Raw genomic sequence first — 21,969 nt, 5'->3', positions numbered from 1 at the left:
TCAGCCACACACACACCCCAGCTGCCTACACACATCTCCTCAGCCGCCCTCCCCCAACCTCAGCCGTCCACCCCACCCCCGCCTGCCACCCACACCCCCCCAGCCACTCGCACCCTCCTCCCCCACCTGCCACATACACACACTCACCCTGCCACACCCCCCCTCAGCCACCTTGCCCGGCCGGGCCAGCCCTGGGAGCAGAGCGGGGGAGCGGGCGCTGCAGGGAAGCTGAGGAAAACCGCTGCCCCCCAGGTGCGGATCCCGCTGCCACCTCCACACCCCCCACCCCATCTGAGCCAGGAACGGACCCCACACAGGGTGCTGGCAGCACGTTTATTGCACGGCCTCGGCGGGAGGCTGCAATTCCCTGCCGCGACACAGGCGTGGGGGAGATTGCTCCAAGGAGCAGCTGGGGCCTGGGGTCCCCTAGGGCGGATCAGCAGCTGCCGGGGTGGCACCAAGTAGCAGGGCCGGGCACGGCCCCAGCCATCACACTCGTGCGCTCCCAGCTCTGGGGCCAGCTGCTCAGCCAGGGTTGGGGTCAGGAAGGAATTTGCTCCCAGGGCGGATGGGCAGGAACGGGGGGGGTCTCCACCTTCCTCTGCAGCAGGGGCAGGTGGATCTGTCACCTCGTCAATTCCCTGCCTGTGGGCCTCTGGTCCCCCCAGCTCTGGGCTTGGCCTGGGGGCGGGGGTGACATGTAGGGCCCTGGGCTCCAGAGGGGGCAGGTGAGCGGATCAAACAGGGTCTCGGCCTCTGCCTTGAGTGCCGGGGGCAGGACTGAGAGCCCGGGGCTGAGTGGCTGGCAGGCCGCGGGCACTTTTCTCTCGCCAGCCCTACCCACATCTGCTCTGGTGCCAGGACGTGCCCTGGGCTGCGAGGGGGGCTGGGAGAGGTGCTGGCGAGGCTGGGGGCAGGGGGTGTCTGTCCATCGGGCTGGCACAGGCATGGCAGAGATGGGCGCAGAAGAGGGTGCCCCCTAGTGGCCCCTCCCTGTGCATGGCTCCCCCGTCTCGTCGCTCGTTAGCTCCTCCTCCTCGTCCGTGGGGGGCCGGGTCCTCTTGAAAAACCCCATCTGTGAGAGAGGGAAACAACGATGCCGAGGAGCCCCCCAGAACAGCGACCCCCCCGGCCCGTTCCCTGCCTCTCCCACGGCAGCCCCCAGCACTGCCTGGCGGCCGGGCTCGTGTGCGTCACCGCGGCTCTGCTAGGGGGCGCTGAAACCTCCTCTGATTGGCTGCCTTCCTCACTGCCCCGCCTCCTGGGGAAGAGCTGCCAATCAGGGCTGTGGCAGGCAGAGTCCCCCCCCAGAGCAATAGGAACAGGAGGTGATTTTGCCCCTCCTCCCATTGAGCTGCAGTCCAATGGCTGGGGCAGGGGCTGGGGGCAGCAGCAGGGCCCCGCTGGCTGGACCCCTCTCCCCGGGCTGAGCCGAGGTCCTGCTGCCCGGCAGCTGTAACCAGCCTGTGCCCTACGGCCAGCGTCCTGCTGTGGCCACCGGTTATGGGAAGTCCCGCCTCAAGGCTTTGACAGGCAGCAGCTTCATGCCTCCTGATTGGCTCCCCACTGCATATAAAACCACGGGGTGTCTGAGGCAGCAGCATTAACCTTCCATAGCTGCTGTACCGCCCACCCCAGTCCCTGAACTCGGCTTCCAACTGGGCTGGGCTTGGACCCAGGCCCTGAAACCCAGGAAGCCTGGGACCTGACTACCAACTCCTCCACCACCCCCGCTCTGCCCTTTGGGCCTGACTGCCCTGCCGGGACGCTGACGGCTTGCCTGGACCCACCTGGCCTGTGGCCAAGGCCTAACCTAGGCCTGCCCCACAGGGCCCTGGAGACGCCTGAAGGGGCCGGCCTCTCCCAGAGCTCCCCCCTTCGAGGCCGAGCCAGGAGTGCTGGGACCTGCGTGCAGCGGGGCTGCAAAGAGCCAGCAAAGCAACCTGCAGCCCAGCTTAGGAGGGAGACCACAGCAAGGTGCTGCCCCCAGCACCCCGTGTGCTGACATCCCCCCAAAGTGGCCTTGTGAGCGGGCCAGGGCCAGGCAGGACGAGCTGCGATATGCTGCCACTGGCCTCGGGAAGGCCTGGCACTCGCCACCGGGCACAAAGTCACCCTGGGCAGCAGGGGCACCCCTATGGGCAGCGGCCGTGGGACATAAGGCCCAGCAGGTCTTTTAGGGGGTTGGAACGGGTCCCATATGAAGAGAGATTAAAAAGTCGGGGACTTTTCAGCTTAGAAAAGAGGAGACTGAGGGGATAGGATAGAGGTCTATAAAATCATGACGGGTGTGGAAAAAGTAAATAAGGAAAAGTTATTTATCCAGTCCCACAATATAAGAACTACGGGTCGCCAAATGAAATTAATAGGCAGTGGGTTTAAAACAACCAAAAGGAAGTTTTTCTTCATGTAGCACAGTCAACCTGTGGAACTCCTTGCCAGATGATGTTGTGAAGACTGGGACTTTAACAGGGTTCAAAAAAAGAGCTAGCTACATTCCTGGAGGGTAGGTCCATCAGTGACTGTTAGCCTGGGCAGGCAGGGATGGTGTCCCCAGCGTCTGTGTGTCAGAGGGTGGGAATGGGCGCAGTGGGAGCAGTGCCCTGGGGTCTGGAGGAAGGGGGCGGAGAGGACTGCGATGCGCAAGTGTCCATAGCACAGGGTTTTGTAAAGCTGTGTGCAGAGGCCTGTGGTGCTGCCCTACAAATGCCCGTAACAGCCACGTGGTGGGGGAAGGCCGTGGAGGCGGCCACCGCCCTGGTGGAGTGCGCCCACAGCTGGGCGGCAGTGCCACCTTATTGATGTCAGGGCGAGCTTTAATACAATTCCTTATCCAGTTTGGAAGCCTGCCTGGAAACGGCCTGCCCGCCGGCGCAGCCTGGGAGAGCCTCGGCAGCACTACGCTCCAGCTAGCTGGAAAGCAATTGCCCAGCAAACATCCAGCGTGGAGTGCGGACGGGGCGCTTGCTGGAACGAGGCTCACCGAGGTGGGCCGGAGACACTACCTGGGAGCACTTTCGGCTGTGGTCTTAGCACGACTTTGCAGAAGATCGTGAATGGCGGATCTGCCACGTGCGCTGCCACGCGCTGACCCTTCTGGCGGCTGGGAGCGCGAGCAAGGAAGCCACGTCCGTGGAAGGGCGCAGCAGGGATCACGTCACCAGCGGCTCCCAGGGAGAGCGGGTCAAGGAGTCAGGGACAAGGCTGAGATCCCACGATGGCCCTGTCGGCCTTATGGGGGGAAGGTGGGGCTAAGCCCCTTTACCAGTGTCTTGGTGGTCGGCTCTGAAAATCTCGCGTGGCCGTCGTTGGCGCCGGGCTGACTAGAAGGAGCCACTCTGGCTACATCTACACTACAAGGTTTTTGTGCCAAAATCGGCAGAGCGCCCACCCCTCAAGCACGTTTTCGCACAAGACAATCGACAGAGCAGAGGGCTCTTACCGGGCGTTATTCCCTCCCCCGCAAGGACTAACTCCTTTCTGCACTGTAGCTCCTGCCGCTCCGGAGGGGTCTTTGTGCAAGAAAGCCCCTATCAGAGAAAGCACAGGCCTGCTGATGGCCGGTCTGTGAATGGCCATCGGAGCTTCCTTGCGCAAGAGCGTCCAAGCGGTCCCAGGCTTGTGCAATGCACTGTGAGGTCTGGACGTGTTTTGGCGCAAAAACTCCTGCGCAAACGGCTTCCTGCACACAAGCCCCGCAGTGCAGACTAAGCCTCAGTGGCCCGTTTCCGATGAATCCGGAGGGTTCTGTGTCCGCAGGGAAAGGAGGAACTCCAAGCCCAGCGTGACAGATGGCCGACGTGCGGGAAGGTGCTCAGAGACACGGCGCCACTTCTGCAAATCGGCCCTTGGGCTTGCCTTACGGCAGCTGCTGATTGGACTGCCGCGCGTCCGGAGAGGGAGGTCCTGCGTGATCCGCCGCGGAGGCCCTGGCCCTGGCCCGAGGCAGGATGTGGAGGACTCGGAGGAGCCGCTGAGAGCTGGGACAGGCCAGGGGACCAGGATTGCCTGGGCCATGCGGGTGCTCTCACGGTGACTCTGGCCTGTGACTTTGCTGAGGAGGGGAATGGGTGGGAAGGCCTGGAGGAGAGTGTGAGAGCAGCTGATCTCTCCCACAGAGCTCCTGCCCTGCCCTGCCCTGCCCTGGAGCAGCACAGGGCGTGTGGCCGAGACGTCTATATGCACAAAGCCCCCTCGGGGAGAGGGTGCGCAGGGCTGGGGGGGTCTCCCATCGGGCCCGTGATGGGTGCGCAGGGCTGGGGGGTCTCCCATCGGGCCCGTGATGGGTGCGCAGGGCTGGGGGGTCTCCCATCGGGCCCGTGATGGGTGCGCAGGGCTGGGGGGTCTCCCATCGGGCCCGTGATGGGTGCGCAGGGCTGGGGGGGTCTCCCATCGGGCCCGTGATGGGTGCGCAGGGCTGGGGGGGTCTCCCATCGGGCCCGTGATGGGTGCGCAGGGCTGGGGGAGTCTCCCATTGGGCCCGTGATGGGTGCGCAGGGCTGGGGGGTCTCCCATCGGGCCCGTGATGGGTGCGCAGGGCTGGGGGGTCTCCCATCGGGCCCGTGATGGGTGCGCAGGGCTGGGGGGGTCTCCCATCGGGCCCGTGATGGGTGCGCAGGGCTGGGGGGGTCTCCCATCGGGCCCGTGATGGGTGCGCAGGGCTGGGGGGTCTCCCATCGGGCCCGTGATGGGTGCGCAGGGCTGGGGGGTCTCCCATCGGGCCCGTGATGGGTGCGCAGGGCTGGGGGGTCTCCCATCGGGCCCGTGATGGGTGCGCAGGGCTGGGGGGGTCTCCCATCGGGCCCGTGATGGGTGCGCAGGGCTGGGGGAGTCTCCCATTGGGCCCGTGATGGGTGCGCAGGGCTGGGGGGGTCTCCCATCGGGCCCGTGATGGGTGCGCAGGGCTGGGGGGGTCTCCCATCGGGCCCGTGATGGGTGCGCAGGGCTGGGGGGGTCTCCCATCGGGCCCGTGATGGGTGCGCAGGGCTGGGGGAGTCTCCCATCGGGCCCGTGATGGGTGCGCAGGGCTGGGGGGTCTCCCATCGGGCCCGTGATGGGTGCGCAGGGCTGGGGGAGTCTCCCATCGGGCCCGTGATGGGTGCGCAGGGCTGGGGGGTCTCCCATCGGGCCCGTGATGGGTGCGCAGGGCTGGGGGGTCTCCCATCGGGCCCGTGATGGGTGCGCAGGGCTGGGGGAGTCTCCCATCGGGCCCGTGATGGGTGCGCAGGGCTGGGGGGGTCTCCCATCGGGCCCGTGATGGGTGCGCAGGGCTGGGGGAGTCTCCCATCGGGCCCGTGATGGGTGCGCAGGGCTGGGGGGTCTCCCATCGGGCCCGTGATGGGTGCGCAGGGCTGGGGGGTCTCCCATCGGGCCCGTGATGGGTGCGCAGGGCTGGGGGAGTCTCCCATCGGGCCCGTGATGGGTGCGCAGGGCTGGGGGGTCTCCCATCGGGCCCGTGATGGGTGCGCAGGGCTGGGGGGTCTCCCATCGGGCCCGTGATGGGTGCGCAGGGCTGGGGGAGTCTCCCATCGGGCCCGTGATGGGTGCGCAGGGCTGGGGGAGTCTCCCATCGGGCCCGTGATGGGTGCGCAGGGCTGGGGGGTCTCCCATCGGGCCCGTGATGGGTGCGCAGGGCTGGGGGAGTCTCCCATCGGGCCCGTGATGGGTGCGCAGGGCTGGGGGGTCTCCCATCGGGCCCGTGATGGGTGCGCAGGGCTGGGGGAGTCTCCCATCGGGCCCGTGATGGGTGCGCAGGGCTGGGGGGTCTCCCATCGGGCCCGTGATGGGTGCGCAGGGCTGCGGGGTCTCCCATCGGGCCCGTGATGGGTGCGCAGGGCTGGGGGGTCTCCCATCGGGCCCGTGATGGGTGCGCAGGGCTGGGGGGTCTCCCATTGGGCCCGTGATGGGTGCGCAGGGCTGGGGGGTCTCCCATCGGGCCCGTGATGGGTGCGCAGGGCTGGGGGGGTCTCCCATCGGGCCCGTGATGGGTGCGCAGGGCTGGGGGGGTCTCCCATCGGGCCCGTGATGGGTGCGCAGGGCTGGGGGAGTCTCCCATTGGGCCCGTGATGGGTGCGCAGGGCTGGGGGGTCTCCCATCGGGCCCGTGATGGGTGCGCAGGGCTGGGGGGTCTCCCATCGGGCCCGTGATGGGTGCGCAGGGCTGGGGGGGTCTCCCATTGGGCCCGTGATGGGTGCGCAGGGCTGGGGGGGTCTCCCATCGGGCCCGTGATGGGTGCGCAGGGCTGGGGGGTCTCCCATCGGGCCCGTGATGGGTGCGCAGGGCTGGGGGGTCTCCCATCGGGCCCGTGATGGGTGCGCAGGGCTGGGGGGTCTCCCATCGGGCCCGTGATGGGTGCGCAGGGCTGGGGGGGTCTCCCATCGGGCCCGTGATGGGTGCGCAGGGCTGGGGGAGTCTCCCATTGGGCCCGTGATGGGTGCGCAGGGCTGGGGGGGTCTCCCATCGGGCCCGTGATGGGTGCGCAGGGCTGGGGGGGTCTCCCATCGGGCCCGTGATGGGTGCGCAGGGCTGGGGGGGTCTCCCATCGGGCCCGTGATGGGTGCGCAGGGCTGGGGGAGTCTCCCATCGGGCCCGTGATGGGTGCGCAGGGCTGGGGGGTCTCCCATCGGGCCCGTGATGGGTGCGCAGGGCTGGGGGAGTCTCCCATCGGGCCCGTGATGGGTGCGCAGGGCTGGGGGGTCTCCCATCGGGCCCGTGATGGGTGCGCAGGGCTGGGGGGTCTCCCATCGGGCCCGTGATGGGTGCGCAGGGCTGGGGGAGTCTCCCATCGGGCCCGTGATGGGTGCGCAGGGCTGGGGGAGTCTCCCATCGGGCCCGTGATGGGTGCGCAGGGCTGGGGGGTCTCCCATTGGGCCCGTGATGGGTGTGCAGGGCTGGGGGGGTCTCCCATCGGGCCCGTGATGGGTGCGCAGGGCTGGGGGGGTCTCCCATCGGGCCCGTGATGGGTGCGCAGGGCTGGGGGGTCTCCCATCGGGCCCGTGATGGGTGCGCAGGGCTGGGGGGGTCTCCCATTGGGCCCGTGATGGGTGCGCAGGGCTGGGGGGGTCTCCCATCGGGCCCGTGATGGGTGCGCAGGGCTGGGGGGGTCTCCCATCGGGCCCGTGATGGGTGCGCAGGGCTGGGGGGTCTCCCATCGGGCCCGTGATGGGTGCGCAGGGCTGGGGGGGTCTCCCATTGGGCCCGTGATGGGTGCGCAGGGCTGGGGGGTCTCCCATCGGGCCCGTGATGGGTGCGCAGGGCTGCGGGGTCTCCCATTGGGCCCGTGATGGGTGTGCAGGGCTGGGGGGTCTCCCATTGGGCCCGTGATGGGTGCGCAGGGCTGGGGGAGTCTCCCATTGGGCCCGTGATGGGTGCGCAGGGCTGGGGGGGTCTCCCATCGGGCCCGTGATGGGTGCGCAGGGCTGGGGGGGTCTCCCATCGGGCCCGTGATGGGTGCGCAGGGCTGGGGGGGTCTCCCATTGGGCCCGTGATGGGTGCGCAGGGCTGGGGGGGTCTCCCATCGGGCCCGTGATGAAATCCATGGCCCCCCTGGGCCACGCAGGCATCGTGCTGGCCTGGGAGACAGCCGCTGCGTGGCGATCCGGTGGCGAGTGCGGCACGGCCACAGCGCCGGGCTCCCTTGCCGAGATGCCTGGCTGGCGCGGTCTGGGAGAATTCTCAGCTGCGGGAAGAGAGCACGCACGCTCCTCTGGGGGCTGGTGTGCCGGCCACGTTCCGGAGGGTGCTGGAGCCGCTGGCGCGTGCGCCCAGCCCTCTAGGGCAGTGACCGTGGGTTCTGTCGGAAGGGGGCTCCAGGGGTTCCCTGGCCTTGTCTGCAGGGTGCGAAGGGTGAGCGTGGGGCCGGAAGCCCATGAGAGGCCGCGCCTGCACGTGCAGCCTGGCGCGAGGGACGAGGTCTGCGCTGGCAGACACGCGGCGGAGCAGCGGCAGGCGCTGGCTGGCAGGCGTCACGGGGCAGCCCGTGGCCAAGGCGTGGACCCTTAGTACTGGCGGTCGGGCTGCACGCCGCGCTCCAGCCTGGCTCCAGCTCCTGGGTGGGTGAGGCGCGAGGCGCATGTGCAGTGGGAATGGCTGGGTTCTGCTGTGGCCCTCGCCTGGCCTCTGGCTCCGCGGGAGCTACGAGCAGGGAGTCACCCAGCAAAGGGGAAATTCCTATCCCTGATTTTCTTGGATGGGCCACGGCCACAGCCAGGGCCTTGGAGAAAACTCGGCGCTGAGGAGAGGCCGAAGGGCAGGACCTAGAATAACCCGCGGCCCTGTCAGTGCGAAGGCCGAACTGCCACGTGGAAAGAACAGCCTGCAGGCGAGGGACGAGCTCCAGTTTCCTTTCTCCGGGGCCGGGATGGTCTTTGCCGGGGCTCCCAAGCTGCCTCGTTGCCTTTCTAAGTCCTTGTTCTGCCTGCGCAGGTCCAGGGTGGGTCTCCAGCCCCGGAGCTTTCTGGAGAGGGGCTATGTCCACACGATACCAGCAGGATCCCGGAAAAACTCCGTCGCGTCCAGGGAACGTGTCTGCTCTTCCACTTTTCTTTTGCAGGAGAGCAGCCCCACGAGGAAAAAGGGCTCTTCCAAAAGAGGGTTTTTTCCCCAATTTGGCCCAGTGTAGACGGGCCAAATTCAGAAAAGACTCTTCCGACAAAACGATGGGAAAAAGGTGCGCAAAGTGCGGGGTGCGTTTTGGGAACCTTTCCCGATAGGTCAGTGTAGTGTAGACACAGCCTGAGAAAGTGTCTGGAGTAAAAGCCCCTCCAGCACGCTGGCGCACGCACTATTGCCCATCTGGAGCAGAGACTCGGGAGGGGTCCCTGAAGAGGGGCGGGGGTAGGTTGGAGGAAAGGTGAGGAAGGGAATCGTGAGGCCTCTCGCTAAGACTTCTAAGGCCCATCGCTCTGTGGCAATCCTGGCCATGCACGGTGGCCAGGCTGGCGGCTGAACCGGTACGGAGTGGCTGGTGGAAACCACATGGAACCCTCGGCCAGCTGTTCAAAACGTCTGCCTGCCACGGGGCACTGGGACGTGGTGGGTAGCTCCTGAGCCTGCCTGCACTGCTGCTGCCTCGCCCGAGGCGGTAACTCGGGCCTGGAGAGGCCATTCAGTTTCTTGTTGGCGGAGGGACACGCCTGCTCCAGGCTTTTAATGTAGCACCCACATCCTTGAGCGAGTGCACTGAAGCATCTGTCCGGGAGGCAGGAAAAAGCCTCTGTCCCTCCACGGGCGTGTCCTGAACCGAGTCCTGCGCCAACGGCGGAAATCCAGAGACCCAGCGTGTGACCTCTGCTGGGCCCAAGACCTGGAGGCGGCGCGGGAACCAGCAGTGCCCTTTGTGCTGTGAGGGCTCCGCCATCTGTGCCGGACTTGGGCAGCTGGTTTCATTTTCTCCAAGGCCTTCGCTGGCTGTGTTGAATAACCAGCCGGCCGAGTCGGGAGGGTGCTGGAGGTGGATTTCCTCCCCGGATGTCTGGTCTCTTCCTTTCTTTGTCGCAGGGAGTGGATTTCTACTGGGCCTGCTTGCCCCTGCTCTGGGCTGCACCCGCCACGGGGGAGTTGGGTGCCAGGCGGGTAAACATTCAGCCCCTCGGTCAGGAAGATGTTACTTCCTGCCAGCCCTTTCTGGGGGTGGGAATCGAGGCTGGTGTTTGCCACAAACCCTCCGCGGGGCCCAGCACGGCCTCGCCGGCTGCCATGGCTGTTTCAGATGGTGGGAAGCCTGTAAAATGTCAGTCAACTCGTGTTTGCGGTCGCTGTCCGCCGTTGGCGGAAGGGGCATCCCGACTCGGCGGGTGTCTTCCTCCTGCGTGTCCTTCAGACCTTCCACCCCCTCCTGGGCAGCATCAGACCCGCTGGAGGCAGGTGGTTTGGGGACCACCGCCCGAGTCAGCACTGCCACCGCCGTGCCGGGGCCAAGCTCCTACCGAGCCCAGGGGCCCCTCCCTGCCACAGCTGGAACCGTGGGAATGCCACATCTGGGGCTGGCTCTGCTGCTGCTTCGGGACGAGTGTCCTGGGGTGAAGGAGATTTCTTCCTCGTCCTCAGGGTCAGAGCGGAGGGGCCGAGCTTGGTGGAGTTGCTAGTCTGCTTGGGCCCTCCAGGCAGGTGTGCTGGTGGTACCGGACAACGGCGTGCCCAGCCCCGAAGCGGGAGGAAAGGCCGGTGCCGTCGGCGCGGAGGGCTGGATCCATTGCAGTACTGCGTGGCCCTGTGCCATCCATGGGGTCGGTACCGAGGGTTCCTGTCGGCCCTTAGCTGCGGGCTGCTGTGGTGGTTTGGGCACCAGCTGTGGCGGCACCAATGCGCAGGGGCCGTCTTCTTGGGCTTCAGTACCGAGACCGCAGGGTGTGTATCTTTGCGGACACGGCCCTCAGGGGTTGTAGCGCCCGTGTACCCTGAAGCCTCTCCCTTGGGTGCCGAGGTCGGCTTCTGCCGGGGGATCGCCCCTTGGGTGGCCTGTCTGCCCAGGGTGAGGTGGGCTTCCTCTTCGCCGCTGTCATGGCAGGAGGCTCCCTGGGATCCCGGTTCCAGAGCCGGCCTCTCTACCTGCTCCATCGCCAGGTGCTGTACCTGGAGCGCTCTCGCTTTCACCCCGCGCAGAGGCTCTTACGGTCATGGCAGCTCTTCGGAGAATGCTCTTGCCCTGGCAGCGAATAGGCAGGGATGGGAACAGCCGTTCTGTCTGAGCCAGGGCAGCCCGGCCCGACTCCTCTGCACCTAATAACTATTGACAAGAACAGTTCTCCACCCGGATACGCACCCACCTGACGGTAGTCCCATCTGGGCTGCATTTGCCTAGTTTATCGATAAGATCATGTGAGACCGTGTCAAATGCCTCACTGAAGTCTAGGTATCCCACGTCCACCGCTTCCCCTTGGCCACGAGGCCTGATACCCTCCCAAGGAAAGCGATCCAATGGCTGTGACACCAGGGGCCGCTAGCAGCTGGATCCGGCCCATGGCCACCTCGCTGGCACCCTTATTGCAGAGCAGCTCACGCTGTTTAAAACAGCTGGCTGCTAATTGCTCTGCAAGCTGGGGAGGGACAGGAGAATTTGTGCACTGTCCCCACCCCCAGCAAAATCCCTGAGCTCCCATTGGCCAGTTTTCGGCCAATAGGCACTGAGAAATTTTGCTGGAGGCAGGAGCAGCGAATGAAGCCTCCTCACTCCCCACCTCACGCTGGAGCAGAGCCACGTGGAGCAGCCTTCCCAGCACACAGGCATGGAGCCGGTCTCAGGTTCCTGCAGGGCTGCTGGCTGGGAACCACCTAGCTACGAACCTCCCAGCCAGAGCCTGCCTCTGCCACCCCCTCGCCCCAGATCACTATCCCCACCTCCTCCGGGTCACAACTCCCTCCCAGACCTTGCACCCCTCTTACCCCCCTCCCCCTCTGGACCCTGCACCCCAGCTCTGCTCCAGGTCACAGCCCCCTCCTTCACTGAAAGTCCCTCTCAGGCCCCACACCCCCCTGCACCCCAGTCCTCTATCCCAAGCTCCCTTCTGCTCCCAACCTCCGTCCCAGACCCAACACCCCCTCCACTGACAGTGCTGCCCTTGCCCACACGGCTAAAACACACGGGCTAAAAATTTGTTGAGGAAAAAAACACCCCCCCCCCCACCAAACACACATCCTGTAGCTACTACCAAGAGCCACCACGGTGGGAACAAAGGGGGGGCCAGCAGAGCCTGTTCTGCAAAGCAGAGAGAGGCAGACAATGGTGGGGGGGGCACAACCATGGGCAGGAAGGCGACTCCCCCATAGCCAGGTCTTGGGGTGTCCCAGTGGGAAGAGGCAGAAATTCCACCCGGTTGGTTTTGGCCGAGAGCCCCTGGAAGGCGCCTAAACGCGCCCACAAAGCGCCCGCGGGCTCCTCTCCTGGGCAACGCGCTGGAACAGCACCCGGGGCAGGGCCGGGCCTTCCCCTCCCCCGGCCCCACTCCTCTTCTCACGCAATCAGCTGAGGGCTCCCAGTGCCGACTGCCCCCCCAGCCACTGCCCCACCCCCGCCCGGCTTCCGTCCAGCGCCCAGCCGGAAAAACAGAAAATACCGGACGTTGCACGTCGGAGATTTTCTGAATTTTTTTACTGGACAGAGGCAAAAACCGGCCTGTCCGGTAGAAAACCGGACACCTGGCAACCCCACCGCTGCTCTGACTTGTGCTTGACCCGCAGCTACCGAGCACCCCACTGCCTTCCGCGGGTTTGCGGGTGGATCCCTTATGGACTCGCTCCATTGGCCTGAGGCTGACGGGTCGTTGTTCCTATTTCCCCCTTCCGTGTCCTTTCCCAGCCTTCTCCCATGTCTCCTCCTGAAACCGACTCAGCCCCTGGCTCCTGGCACCCTCCCTGGCCTGGAACCCGGCTACCAACCTGCCCCGCCCCAGCCTCAGGCCTGCCCCTGCTGTGCCCACGTCGGCCTGGCTGGCTGCTCTGAGCCGGGGAGCCTCACCTTCCACATGGCGCAGATGAAAAGGGCCAGGAGCAGGAGCCCGGCCAGCACGGCCAGCACAATCCACCGGGTGGGGATCTCCGCCTTGGCATCCGGGCTCACCCTCATCACCTCCGTGTGGGCCTGGGGAGGGACGGCCAGGTCAATGCCTGCTCGGGGGCAGAGAGGCGGGGCCAGAGCCGGGGCTGCCTCCAGGAGCCCTGCTGCAGAGCCAGAACCCTGCTCCAAGTGGGACCAGGCGTCCCCGGTGCCACCCACTGGCCCAAGGCGCTAGGGAGCTGCAGCCTTTGTGCCCTGGGGCCAGTCCGTGGCACTGCAAGGGCACCATGCGCTGGGCTCTCCCCCCTGGCAGCACCAGGCCCGACCTGGCTGCGACCCGACTGCCCAGGGCAGCTCTGGGGGTGGGTGCTCAGGGCCCGCCTTTGGTCTGACTGCCAGGAGCCAGGTCCTGGCATAGGGCCCGCACCAGCCAGGCTAGCAGAGCCACTGATGGCCCCTCCCACTGGCCAGGGCCCCGCCCCTCCGGCGCCCCCTCGGGCCGTACCGTGGCGTGGCCGCTGGGCAGCGTGTCGGGCTGGATGCGGTAGGGCAGGGCGGAGACGTTGAACCAGGCTTGCGACTGGATGATGAACTGGTCCAGGGGCCGCTGTGCGGGGAGAGCCGGGGAAAGCGGTCGTGGCAGGGACTGGCTGAACGCACTGGCAGGCCGGGGCTAGGAGGGGGCGGGACGACGGCTGGGCTCCACCGCCCTGACCAGTCCTCCGACCCTGCGGGAGCCGGGATTCTGGCTTCTCTCCCTGGCTCAGTGGCAACCTCCCTGTGCGCTCAGTCACCCAAACCGCCCCCAGCAGCGAATGACAGGTGCCAGGGCTCCTGATAACCCAGCTGGGCGCGGCTCATGACTCAGTTTCCCCAGCTGGGAACATTTGGGAAATGCCAACCCCATTTCCTGGCTCTGCTCCCAAGCCTTAGTCATGCAACCAGCGCTGGCCCCGGGAGCGTGGGCCTGGGAAAGCCGCCGTGTCTCCAACAGACCCTCCCCTTGGCCGGGTCAGATCCGCAGCAGGGGCCACAAAACCCCTGGGGTCAGCGACTAGGCACTGGGCTGCAACCCCCAGGCAGCGCGGCCCGGCCCCACCTTCCTGACGCTCTGCATCCACAGGACCGCATGGATGGTCACCATGGCCCGCTGGTCCCTCGCCAGCGCCTCCACCTGGCACAGCACGGTCACGCACGCACGGCCGCTGCAGTCCTGCAACAGGGCGCAGCAATCGGCCCCTGTCCCCGCCCCTTGCATCCAGCCTTGCCCTCATGGCCCCCCTTTTCCTGCTCCTGTCCCATGCATCCCAGCCCCGCCCCCTGCAGCCCTGCTCTCATGGCCCCACCCCCTTTCCCTGGCTCCGCCCCCTGCACCCAGCCCCGCCCACTGCAGCCCTGCTCTCATGGCCCCACCCCCTTTCCCTGGCTCCACCCCCTGCACCCAGCCCTGCCCACTGCCGCCCTGCCCTCATGGCCCCACCCCCTTTCCCTGGCTCCACCCCCTGCACCCAGCCCTGCCCACTGCCGCCCTGCCCTCATGGCCCCACTCCCTTTCCCTGGTCCCGCCCCCTTTCCCTGGCTCCACCCCCTGCTCCTACCCCTGCCCTCACGGCCCCCCTTTTCCTGCTCCTGTCCCATGCATCCCAACCCCGCCCACTGCAGCCCTGCCCTCTTGGCCCCACCCCCTTTCCCTGGTCCCGCCCCCTGCACCCCAGCCCCACCCACATACTCCAAGCCAGGTGCAGGATTTGGACCCAAAGGCTGGGGCTGGGGGTTCATTTATCCTCATGCTGCTCCCAGGGAGGTCCCAGCTCCGGAGCAGATGGCGGGCAGGGCAGACGGAGGATGCGGGCCCAGGCTCAGAGCTGCCCTGCTGGGGGTGCCGACACCAGGGTCCATCTCGCCCACACTCTGCCGGGTCTCCCAGCCACGCCCCGGCACAGGCCCCAAACTGCCCTCTGCCCTACAGCCCTGGGGGCCCCCTCCCTGTGCACCCCAAGTCACAGCCGCTCCCTGCTCCCCCCGGCCAAGGACCCCCTTCTCCTTACCACCAGCGTGGGCTCCCGCAGAGTGGCCAGGCCAGCCTCGGCCTCGGCCGCCTCCCGCCTCTCCCGCCTGGAGGCCAGCTGGTAGCTCGTGTTCTGGGTGGGGGGGGCCGTGGGCAGCTGGAGCTGCAACAAGAGGGGCCACGGCTCATCCCTGCACTCGGGGCTGGGAGCACGGAGCAGCCTCTGGGCAAAAGCAGCTCTGAGGTTTCTGGGCCCTGGTGCTGCCGGGGGGACCCGCCGGGGGGAGTTTTGACATTTGGAAATTTCCCTCCAGCTGGGGACCCTGCGGGACTGTGCTTGGGAACGGCCGGTCCCGCGGCTCCGGCCACGCTCGGCTCGCCGCAGCCTGCAGGCGACTGCACCTGGCGGGGCCCCTCGAGTGGCTCAAGGCTCCGTGTCCGTCAGCAGCTGCCTCGCGGGTCGGCCAGGGCTCCCGGGGCTGCAGAGCTGCCAGCCTGGACTCCCAGTGCCCCACCAGGAAAGCACCTGCTTTCCCACGAGCCGCTTCTCCGGCCAACTGCTGCCTCCCCAGCGGAGCGCTCCCAGCTGGGCTCTGATCCCTGCACACCCCGCAGCTCGGCCCCCAGGCTGGGACCGTCTGGCCGAGCTGGGGTGGCCAAGAGCAGCAAAGTCTCTGCCCGTGCCGGCGCCAGCAGCGCCAGGGCCCGCAGCCTCGGAGCCGCCCCCCAGCCGCCCCATGCCACAGCCTTGCCCGGCCCCTCCTACTTCCAGATGGTTGAATCGCGTGTGGCTGGAGCAATTGATCTTCCCATCCGTGCTGAGCCCCGTCAGGTACAGCAGGATGTCGTCCTGGAGCCGGCTGGGGATCGCCACCCGCAGCTCCGCCTGGCTCACTGTGCCCGGGCCCTGGTTGTGCAGCTGCGCAGAGGGAGAAGAGAGAAGGGCTGGGCTGGGCCGGGGGGGGCACAGGGCTGGGCCAGGGGGGGCACAGGGCTGGGGGCAGCTCGGGGCCTCTGGCAGGCTGGGTTTGGGCTGGTTCTGTGTTTTGCAGCCTTTGTACATCGGCCTGACTGCTCAGCTCTGCACGGTGCATGCCCAGGGGTGTGCGCAGCCAGAGTGTGTAGCGGGCGCGTATGTGTCGGTCTGTCTGCCCATGGTGAGAATGCGTGCAGCTGTAGGTCAGCGTTTGAGCATGTGTGCGTGTACAGTGTCTGTACGTGCAGCATGTGTGTTTGCAGTGCGCGCGTGTGTAGCGTTGCAGTATGTGCGTGTGTGCAGCATGTGTGTGTGCAGTGTGTGTGCATGTGCAGCATATACGCACGTGTGTGGCACATGTGCAGCGTGTGTGTGTGCGTGTTGTGGCATGTGCATGTGCAGCGTGTGCGTGTGTAGGGTTTCAGCATGTGCACCTGTGTGTGTAGCATGTGTAGAGTGTGCACATGTGCAGCATGTGTGTGTGTAAGTGTGTGCACATGTGTGTATAACTGTGTGCGTGTGTGGGTGGGTGTAAGCGTGTGCGTGCAGCGTGTGCGTGTTTAAGCATGTGCACGTGTGCAGCGTGTGTAGCTTGTGCAGCATGTGTGCGTGTAAGCGTGTGCCACGTGTGCAGCGTGTGCGCGTAAGCGTGTGCAGCGTGTGCGCCCCATGCCGGGGGCCAGCAGCCTGCTTGCTGTAGTGAGGCTCGGGCCCTGCACCGGGCAGGGTGAGACCCATGAGCTGCTGGGGCAGTTACTGGGAGGAGCAAGGGGGGGTCTGGAAGCCCAGCACTGGTGCCCAACGAGGGCGTGTGCGTGTGGGTACTAGTCAGCGGGGGGGTACCACCACCACGTGAGCAGGCGTGTGTTCCAGTGCGTATGCGTGTGGGGTGCCCAGGTGTGGGGGTGCTGGTGCATGAAGGATTGGGGGGCCCCATTGCCTGGCTGGGGCGGCAGGACCGCGGGGCCGTACCTGGTACACGTGCTCCACCCGGGGCCCCTGGTCCTCCACCCGGCGGCTGCCCTCGGCCTGCTCCCAGCCGCCCAGCGGCAGCACCAGGGTGGCCGGCAGCGAATTCCTGCGGGAGCCAAGGCAGCGGCTGCCAGTCCCGTCCGGGCGCTGGGCCAGGCCCCGCGGGGCTCCCCGGGGGAGGGCACTGGGGGGCAGGGCTGGGTGCTGAGCGAGTACCAGCCGCAGCCCCGGCTCCTGCCCCTCCCCCGCATCCATGGCCCCTTCACTCCCTCTGCCCCCCCCCATGCCTGTGGCTCCCTGCCCCCATACTGCTCCTGCCCCGCTCCTCCCTTCCCCCGCTCCACCCCTCCCCCGTGCCCATGGCCCCTTCACCCCCACTGCCCCTCCCCCGCTCCACCCCTCCCCCGTGCCCATGGCCCCTTCACCCCCACTGCCCCTCCCCCGCTCCACCCCTCCCCTGTGCCCATGGCCCCTTCACCCCCCACTGCCCCTCCCCCGCTCCACCCCTCCCCCGTGCCCATGGCCCCTTCACCCCCCACTGCCCTTCCCCCGCTACACCCCTCCCCCATGTCCATGTCCCTTTCACGCCCTCGGCCCCACCCCCACTCCACCCTTCTCCCACTCTGCCCCTCCCCACGCCCATGGCCCCTACCCACATGCTGCCCCTCCCCCGTGCCCAGGGCCCCTTCACTCCCTGTGCCCCTCCCCCATGCCCGTGGCCCCTCCCCCGCTCCACCCCTCCCCGCAGCCCCCTCACCCTCGCAGGTCCAGCTCCGCGGCAGCCTTGATGGGGATCTGCACCCGCTGCAGGGCGCTGGGCGGGCTCTGGCTGTTCTTGCTGCGGGTGAAGGGACAGGCAGGTCAGGCGCGGAGCTGGGCCAGGGCGATGGAGCCGGGGGCTTAGCGCCAGGAACGGGGCCCTTGTGTCACCTGCCCGGCAGCGCTGAGGGGGCGTTGGAAGGCGCCGGGAGACCCAGACAGGGCGGCTCCGCCCCGCCCCGAGCCCCAGCTCTGCCCCCGAGCCACTGAGGGCAGGGGCTGAACGGAGCTTCCCGGGCCAGCCTCCATCGCCCCCCGGCACCTCGGGGAGCCGGGTGGGGGGTATCACCTCCGCAGCTGCAGCTGGAACTCGATGGCGTCGCCGGCCTCCTCCAGGTTACTGACGCTGAGAGTCACGTCCACCGCCACCTGCCAGGACAGGGGACCTGGAGTATGCCCGGCCAGCAGGCACGGGCACCGCCGCCGCCCCTCGGCTGGGGGATGGGCGGGCGCCGCCGCCCCTCGGCTGGGGGATGGGCGGGCGCCGCCGCCCCTCGGCTGGGGGATGGGCGGGCGCCGCCGCCCCTCGGCTGGGGGATGGGCGGGCGCCGCCGCCCCTCGGTTGGGGGATGGGTGGGTGCCGCCCCCCCTCGGTTGGGGGATGGGCGGGCGCCGCCCCTTCTCAGCACTACGGTGCCCAGAGGTCATGGTGACAGGCACCCAGGAGCACTGCCAGAGCGCAGGGACCCGGGGAGGGAGATCTGTGCTGGAGTGTGGGGGGGGGGCTGAGCTGGGGGGATCCCAGCTCTGGGGCAGGAGCTCAGGGCACCACCGTGCTCAGGCGCCTCTGTCACTGAGGGGTAGCCGGAGAGGCTGCCCTCCTTCCGGGGGAGGGGCTGCCCGGGGGAGGGGCTGCCCAGGGGGGGCTACCTTGGCTCCGCTCTTCATGGGGTTCCCCAGCTCACAGATCACCACGCGCGTCTCGTTCTCCTTCTTGGGGTTACAGACCAGCTTCTCCTTCCCCTACGCCGGCACAGGCGGGATCACTGCAGGCCAGCGGGCAGCGGCTGGGCACGGGATCCCCCCGCTCTCTGACACGCCCGCGGGGGAGCTCCCCCTCCCAGCCCGCTCGGAGTCACAGCAGGTAACAGCCTCCCACCGCAGCCAGCAAAGGGAGCGCCGCCGCAGCTCCGGGGCCAGGGTTCAAACAGGGCAGGGCACCAGGGCGGGAGGTGCAGGCGGGCCTGTGACCGTCACCAGGGACCCCAAGGGAAGTCCTGCGGGGAGAGGCGCCCCGGGGCTGCCCCTACCTGCAGGTTGCTGGTGGCTCGCTGGTAGTGGGCGTCACGTGGCAGCTGCAGCCGCAGCTCGGCCTCGAAGGCGCCTTCGCCGGCGTTGCTGGCCTCGGCCAGGATGTGCACCACGTCCTCCGCCCCCAGGAACAGCTGGCTCATGGGCCTGCGGACGGAGGGAGCAGCCTGAGCCCTGGCCCTGGGCAGAGGGATCCAGGCCTGGCCAATAGCAGCAGCCCACGCTGTGCGCCGGCCAATGGGAGCCGTCCGAGAGCGGACAGCAGCCGTGGGGCGCCCGGCCGGCTCTGACCACCAGGGGGCCGCACACGGTGCGCCGGGGGGCGGTGCTTACATGTGGGCGGCGAGCCGCAGGTCCGGGACGCAGACGTTGTCCTCGCCGCAGTCCACCACGATGCGCGTCTGGGCAAACACACAGAGCCGCCCTTCAGCCGCGCTGCCGGGCCAGGGGGGCGGGGCGGGGCGAGGGCCCCAGCAGGGCTGGCGGGGGGGCGGAAGGGGACATCGACCTGCTCCTGGACCACCGTCTGCCCACTGAGCACCGGCCCCAGCTCCTCGGTGCCCGGCCCGACGGCCAAGCTCAGCGCCAGGCTCACCACGATGGGGCTCAGCTTGTCCTTGAAATCAGCCTCGTCCTGGGGGCAGAGGAGGGCGACGAGGAAGGCCTGGGGACTGCACTGGGGATGTCCGGCAGGACAGCGTGAGGCCAAGGTGAAATCTCTGTCACCCTGATCGGTGCCTCAGTTTCCCCCGTAGGCTGCCAGGCTGCTGGGGGCAGGGTTCTGCTGCTCTCGGAGCGGACAGACACTGGGGGGCGTCCCCCAGCCCAGCTGCTGTGGAGAGTCACAAAGGGACTGGGGAAGCCAGGGGGCTGAAACGCCCGTGCCAGGGACACCGGCAGGAGCTTCTCACAGGGCCATGGGCAGGTGCCGGAGCTGGGCGCTCGAGGCTCATAGGCCTGCGGTTGCTGCTGGCTCCGTGGGCTTGGCTCGGGGTTGCCGTAGGCAGGGCCCAGGGGCTTAGTGGCCGGGGGCTGGCACCTAATGGGGGGCAGGGGTGGGGCCCTGAGAGACAGATGGGCAGGAGCCACCCACAGGGGCCCGTACCCGCAGCAAGGCCTTGAGCTGGGAGCAGATGCGCGGCACCTCCCTGGTCAGCTGCAGCTCCAGGCTCCAGGTTGTCTGGCACGTCTGCAGCTCCCAGACCCGTCGCCCCGACTTGGCCTTCAGCCGGTCCAGCTGCAGGTCGGCGGCCAGCCCTGTGGGGGGAGGGGAGGCTGCAGCGCCCTTGGCACCCCCCTGCCCTCACCCACAACCCACCACCCCAAGTCCCCGCCCCCTGACTATGCCAGCCCCCAGCCAGGCCCCCCAGGCCATGCCACCCCACACCCCACCATGCCCCCCGCCTCGGCCATGTCCCCCTAGACCATGCCCCCCACTCCAGCCATGTCTCCCCGCCCCCCGCGCTGGCACTCACTGACTCTCTCCGGGAGGCGCTTCCCCGAGATGCTCACGCACAGCTGGATGGGGAAGCTGCGGAAGGACGCGGGCTGGTGAGGCTCTGCCAGGGACACCAGGGGCCGAGCCAGCAGCTCCTGTGCCGGGGGAGCCTGTCCGCTCTGGGTCCCCCTGCCCTGCGATCTGGGATCCCACGTGGGGATTGGCCAGACCCCCGATAACGAGGCTCTTTCCGGGGAGACGCAGGGAGGGGGCGGAGACGGACACCGGGGCTGGGGCAGGAACCGCGAAGGAAACAGGCTGAGGAGGGGCTGGACTCCAGGGGCCCAGGGACCCGTCTCCAGGGGGCTGGGCCTGACTCCTGTGGCCACGTCACGTCTGGAGGAGCAGTGACCCCCCCGGCTACCGGCTGGCGGAGCCTGTTCTGGCTGCTCCGGGGTGCAGGGCCGGGGGGACTCCCGATGCGCCGTCAGGGCCCTCAGCTCCGGTAGGGAGGGGGAGTCCGGCTGGCTTGGGCCCCCCACCCCAGGCTGGGACCCGAGAAACCTTCTCTTCTACCTGCCGCCTGAGAGTCCCCTCTGGGTGCGGACGGGGGTGCCGGGGCCGGTGACTCCCCCACACTCTGACCCCCCCAGCACATGGCACTCCCCGATGCCCAGTGCAGGGCCTCCCGCTCACCAGCTGACGGGGGCCCCGGAGCAGGGCACGGAGCAGTTCTTCTCCTCGGGGTTCAGCGTGTCGGGCACGGAGAGCTGGCTGCTGAGCACCACCACGGGCCGGGCTCTGTGGGCACCAGCACCGGTCACAGGGGGCAATGCCAGGCCCCGGCCAGGGGGCGGGCAGGGCCCTGTGGGGTGGGAGCTGGGCCCAGCCGCAGGAGCACCAAGCCTGGCAGCTCAGAGCAGCTCCACAGCAGGACAGCAGCAGGCTGTTACCCCGGCCGTGGGCAGGGCAGAGCACAGGGGGAGGGGCTGGGGCTGTGCCAGCTCCTCCCCACCCGAGATGCAGCCCAAGCACTGGGATCGGGGGCAGCTGCACCCACCCAGCAGGGCCCAGCCTGGCCAGGCACTCACCTGTACACAGCCACCTTGCCAGCGCCAAACGCCCCGACCAGCACATCTGGGGGCACAAGCCGAGCATCACCAGGCCAGCAGGTGGGTGGGGAGCCAGTGCCCCAGCTGGCTGTGCAGGGGGCCAACCCTGCTAGGGACGGGCGCTCCGCCTTCCTCAGAAGACAGGGCAGTGCCTGGCACTGGAGGGGGCACAGGGGGCAGGGGGCAGTGCCTGGCACTGGAGGGGGCACAGCGGGCAGGGGGCAGTGCCCGGCACAGGAGGGGGCCCAGCGGTCAGGGGGCAGTGCCCGGCACAGGAGGGGGCCCAGCGGTCAGGGGGCAGTGCCTGGCACAGGAGGGGACACAGGGGACACAGGGGCAGTGCCCGGCACAGGAGGGGGCCCAGCGGGCAGGGGGCAGTGCCTGGCACAGGAGGGGCCACAGGGGACACAGGGGCAGTGCCCGGCACAGGAGGGGGCACAGGGGGCAGGGGGCAGTGCCTGGCACAGGAGGGGCCACAGGGGACACAGGGGGCAGGGGGCAGTGCCCGGCACAGGAGGGGCCACAGGGGACACAGGGGCAGTGCCTGGCACAGGAGGGGCCACAGGGGACACAGGGGCAGTGCCCGGCACAGGAGGGGGCCCAGCGGGCAGGGGGCAGTGCCTGGCACAGGAGGGGCCACAGGGGACACAGGGGGCAGGGGGCAGTGCCCGGCACAGGAGGGGGCACAGGGGGGAGTGCCCGGCACAGGAGGGGCCACAGGGGACACAGGGGCAGTGCCCGGCACAGGAGGGGGCCCAGCGGGCAGGGGGGAGTGCCCGGCACAGGAGGGGCCCAGAGCTACGACAGTGTGACGACCCAGCCCCCTTCCTCCCATTGCTCATCTCCCCCCCGAGGGGCCCAGGCCACTAGTGTCCAGCTCCAGGCCTGAGCCCCGTGGGG

The 21,969-nt window shown here is 68.3% G+C and overlaps 1 protein-coding gene across 2 annotated transcripts in view; it reads right to left on the bottom strand.

Moving 5' to 3' along the window:
* Window positions 1-314: 314 nt before the first annotated feature.
* ITGA2B (integrin subunit alpha 2b) overlaps window positions 315-21,969 on the bottom strand; it is a 34,610-nt gene continuing 12,955 nt past the window's right edge. For both annotated transcript variants that reach the window (XM_075911239.2, XM_075911238.2), the window contains exons 14-30: window positions 21,049-21,094; window positions 20,654-20,758; window positions 19,995-20,050; window positions 19,625-19,776; window positions 19,028-19,153; window positions 18,853-18,920; window positions 18,519-18,666; window positions 18,139-18,231; window positions 17,558-17,637; window positions 17,207-17,287; window positions 16,450-16,555; window positions 15,268-15,420; window positions 14,542-14,664; window positions 13,593-13,706; window positions 12,999-13,100; window positions 12,455-12,577; window positions 315-1,075 (exon numbers count right to left, since the gene is read on the bottom strand). In XM_075911239.2, coding sequence (XP_075767354.2) covers window positions 980-1,075; window positions 12,455-12,577; window positions 12,999-13,100; window positions 13,593-13,706; window positions 14,542-14,664; window positions 15,268-15,420; window positions 16,450-16,555; window positions 17,207-17,287; window positions 17,558-17,637; window positions 18,139-18,231; window positions 18,519-18,666; window positions 18,853-18,920; window positions 19,028-19,153; window positions 19,625-19,776; window positions 19,995-20,050; window positions 20,654-20,758; window positions 21,049-21,094 — 1,772 coding nt within the window. In that variant the 3' untranslated portion in view covers window positions 315-979. The remainder of the gene's footprint in view (window positions 1,076-12,454; window positions 12,578-12,998; window positions 13,101-13,592; window positions 13,707-14,541; window positions 14,665-15,267; window positions 15,421-16,449; window positions 16,556-17,206; window positions 17,288-17,557; window positions 17,638-18,138; window positions 18,232-18,518; window positions 18,667-18,852; window positions 18,921-19,027; window positions 19,154-19,624; window positions 19,777-19,994; window positions 20,051-20,653; window positions 20,759-21,048; window positions 21,095-21,969) is intronic.

This window comes from Pelodiscus sinensis, chromosome 29 (genome assembly GCF_052426305.1).
Source record: "Pelodiscus sinensis isolate ZL-2025 chromosome 29, ASM5242630v1, whole genome shotgun sequence".
In the NCBI taxonomy this organism is placed as follows: Eukaryota; Metazoa; Chordata; order Testudines; family Trionychidae; genus Pelodiscus; species Pelodiscus sinensis.
This window is presented reverse-complemented; position numbering and strand designations above follow the sequence as displayed.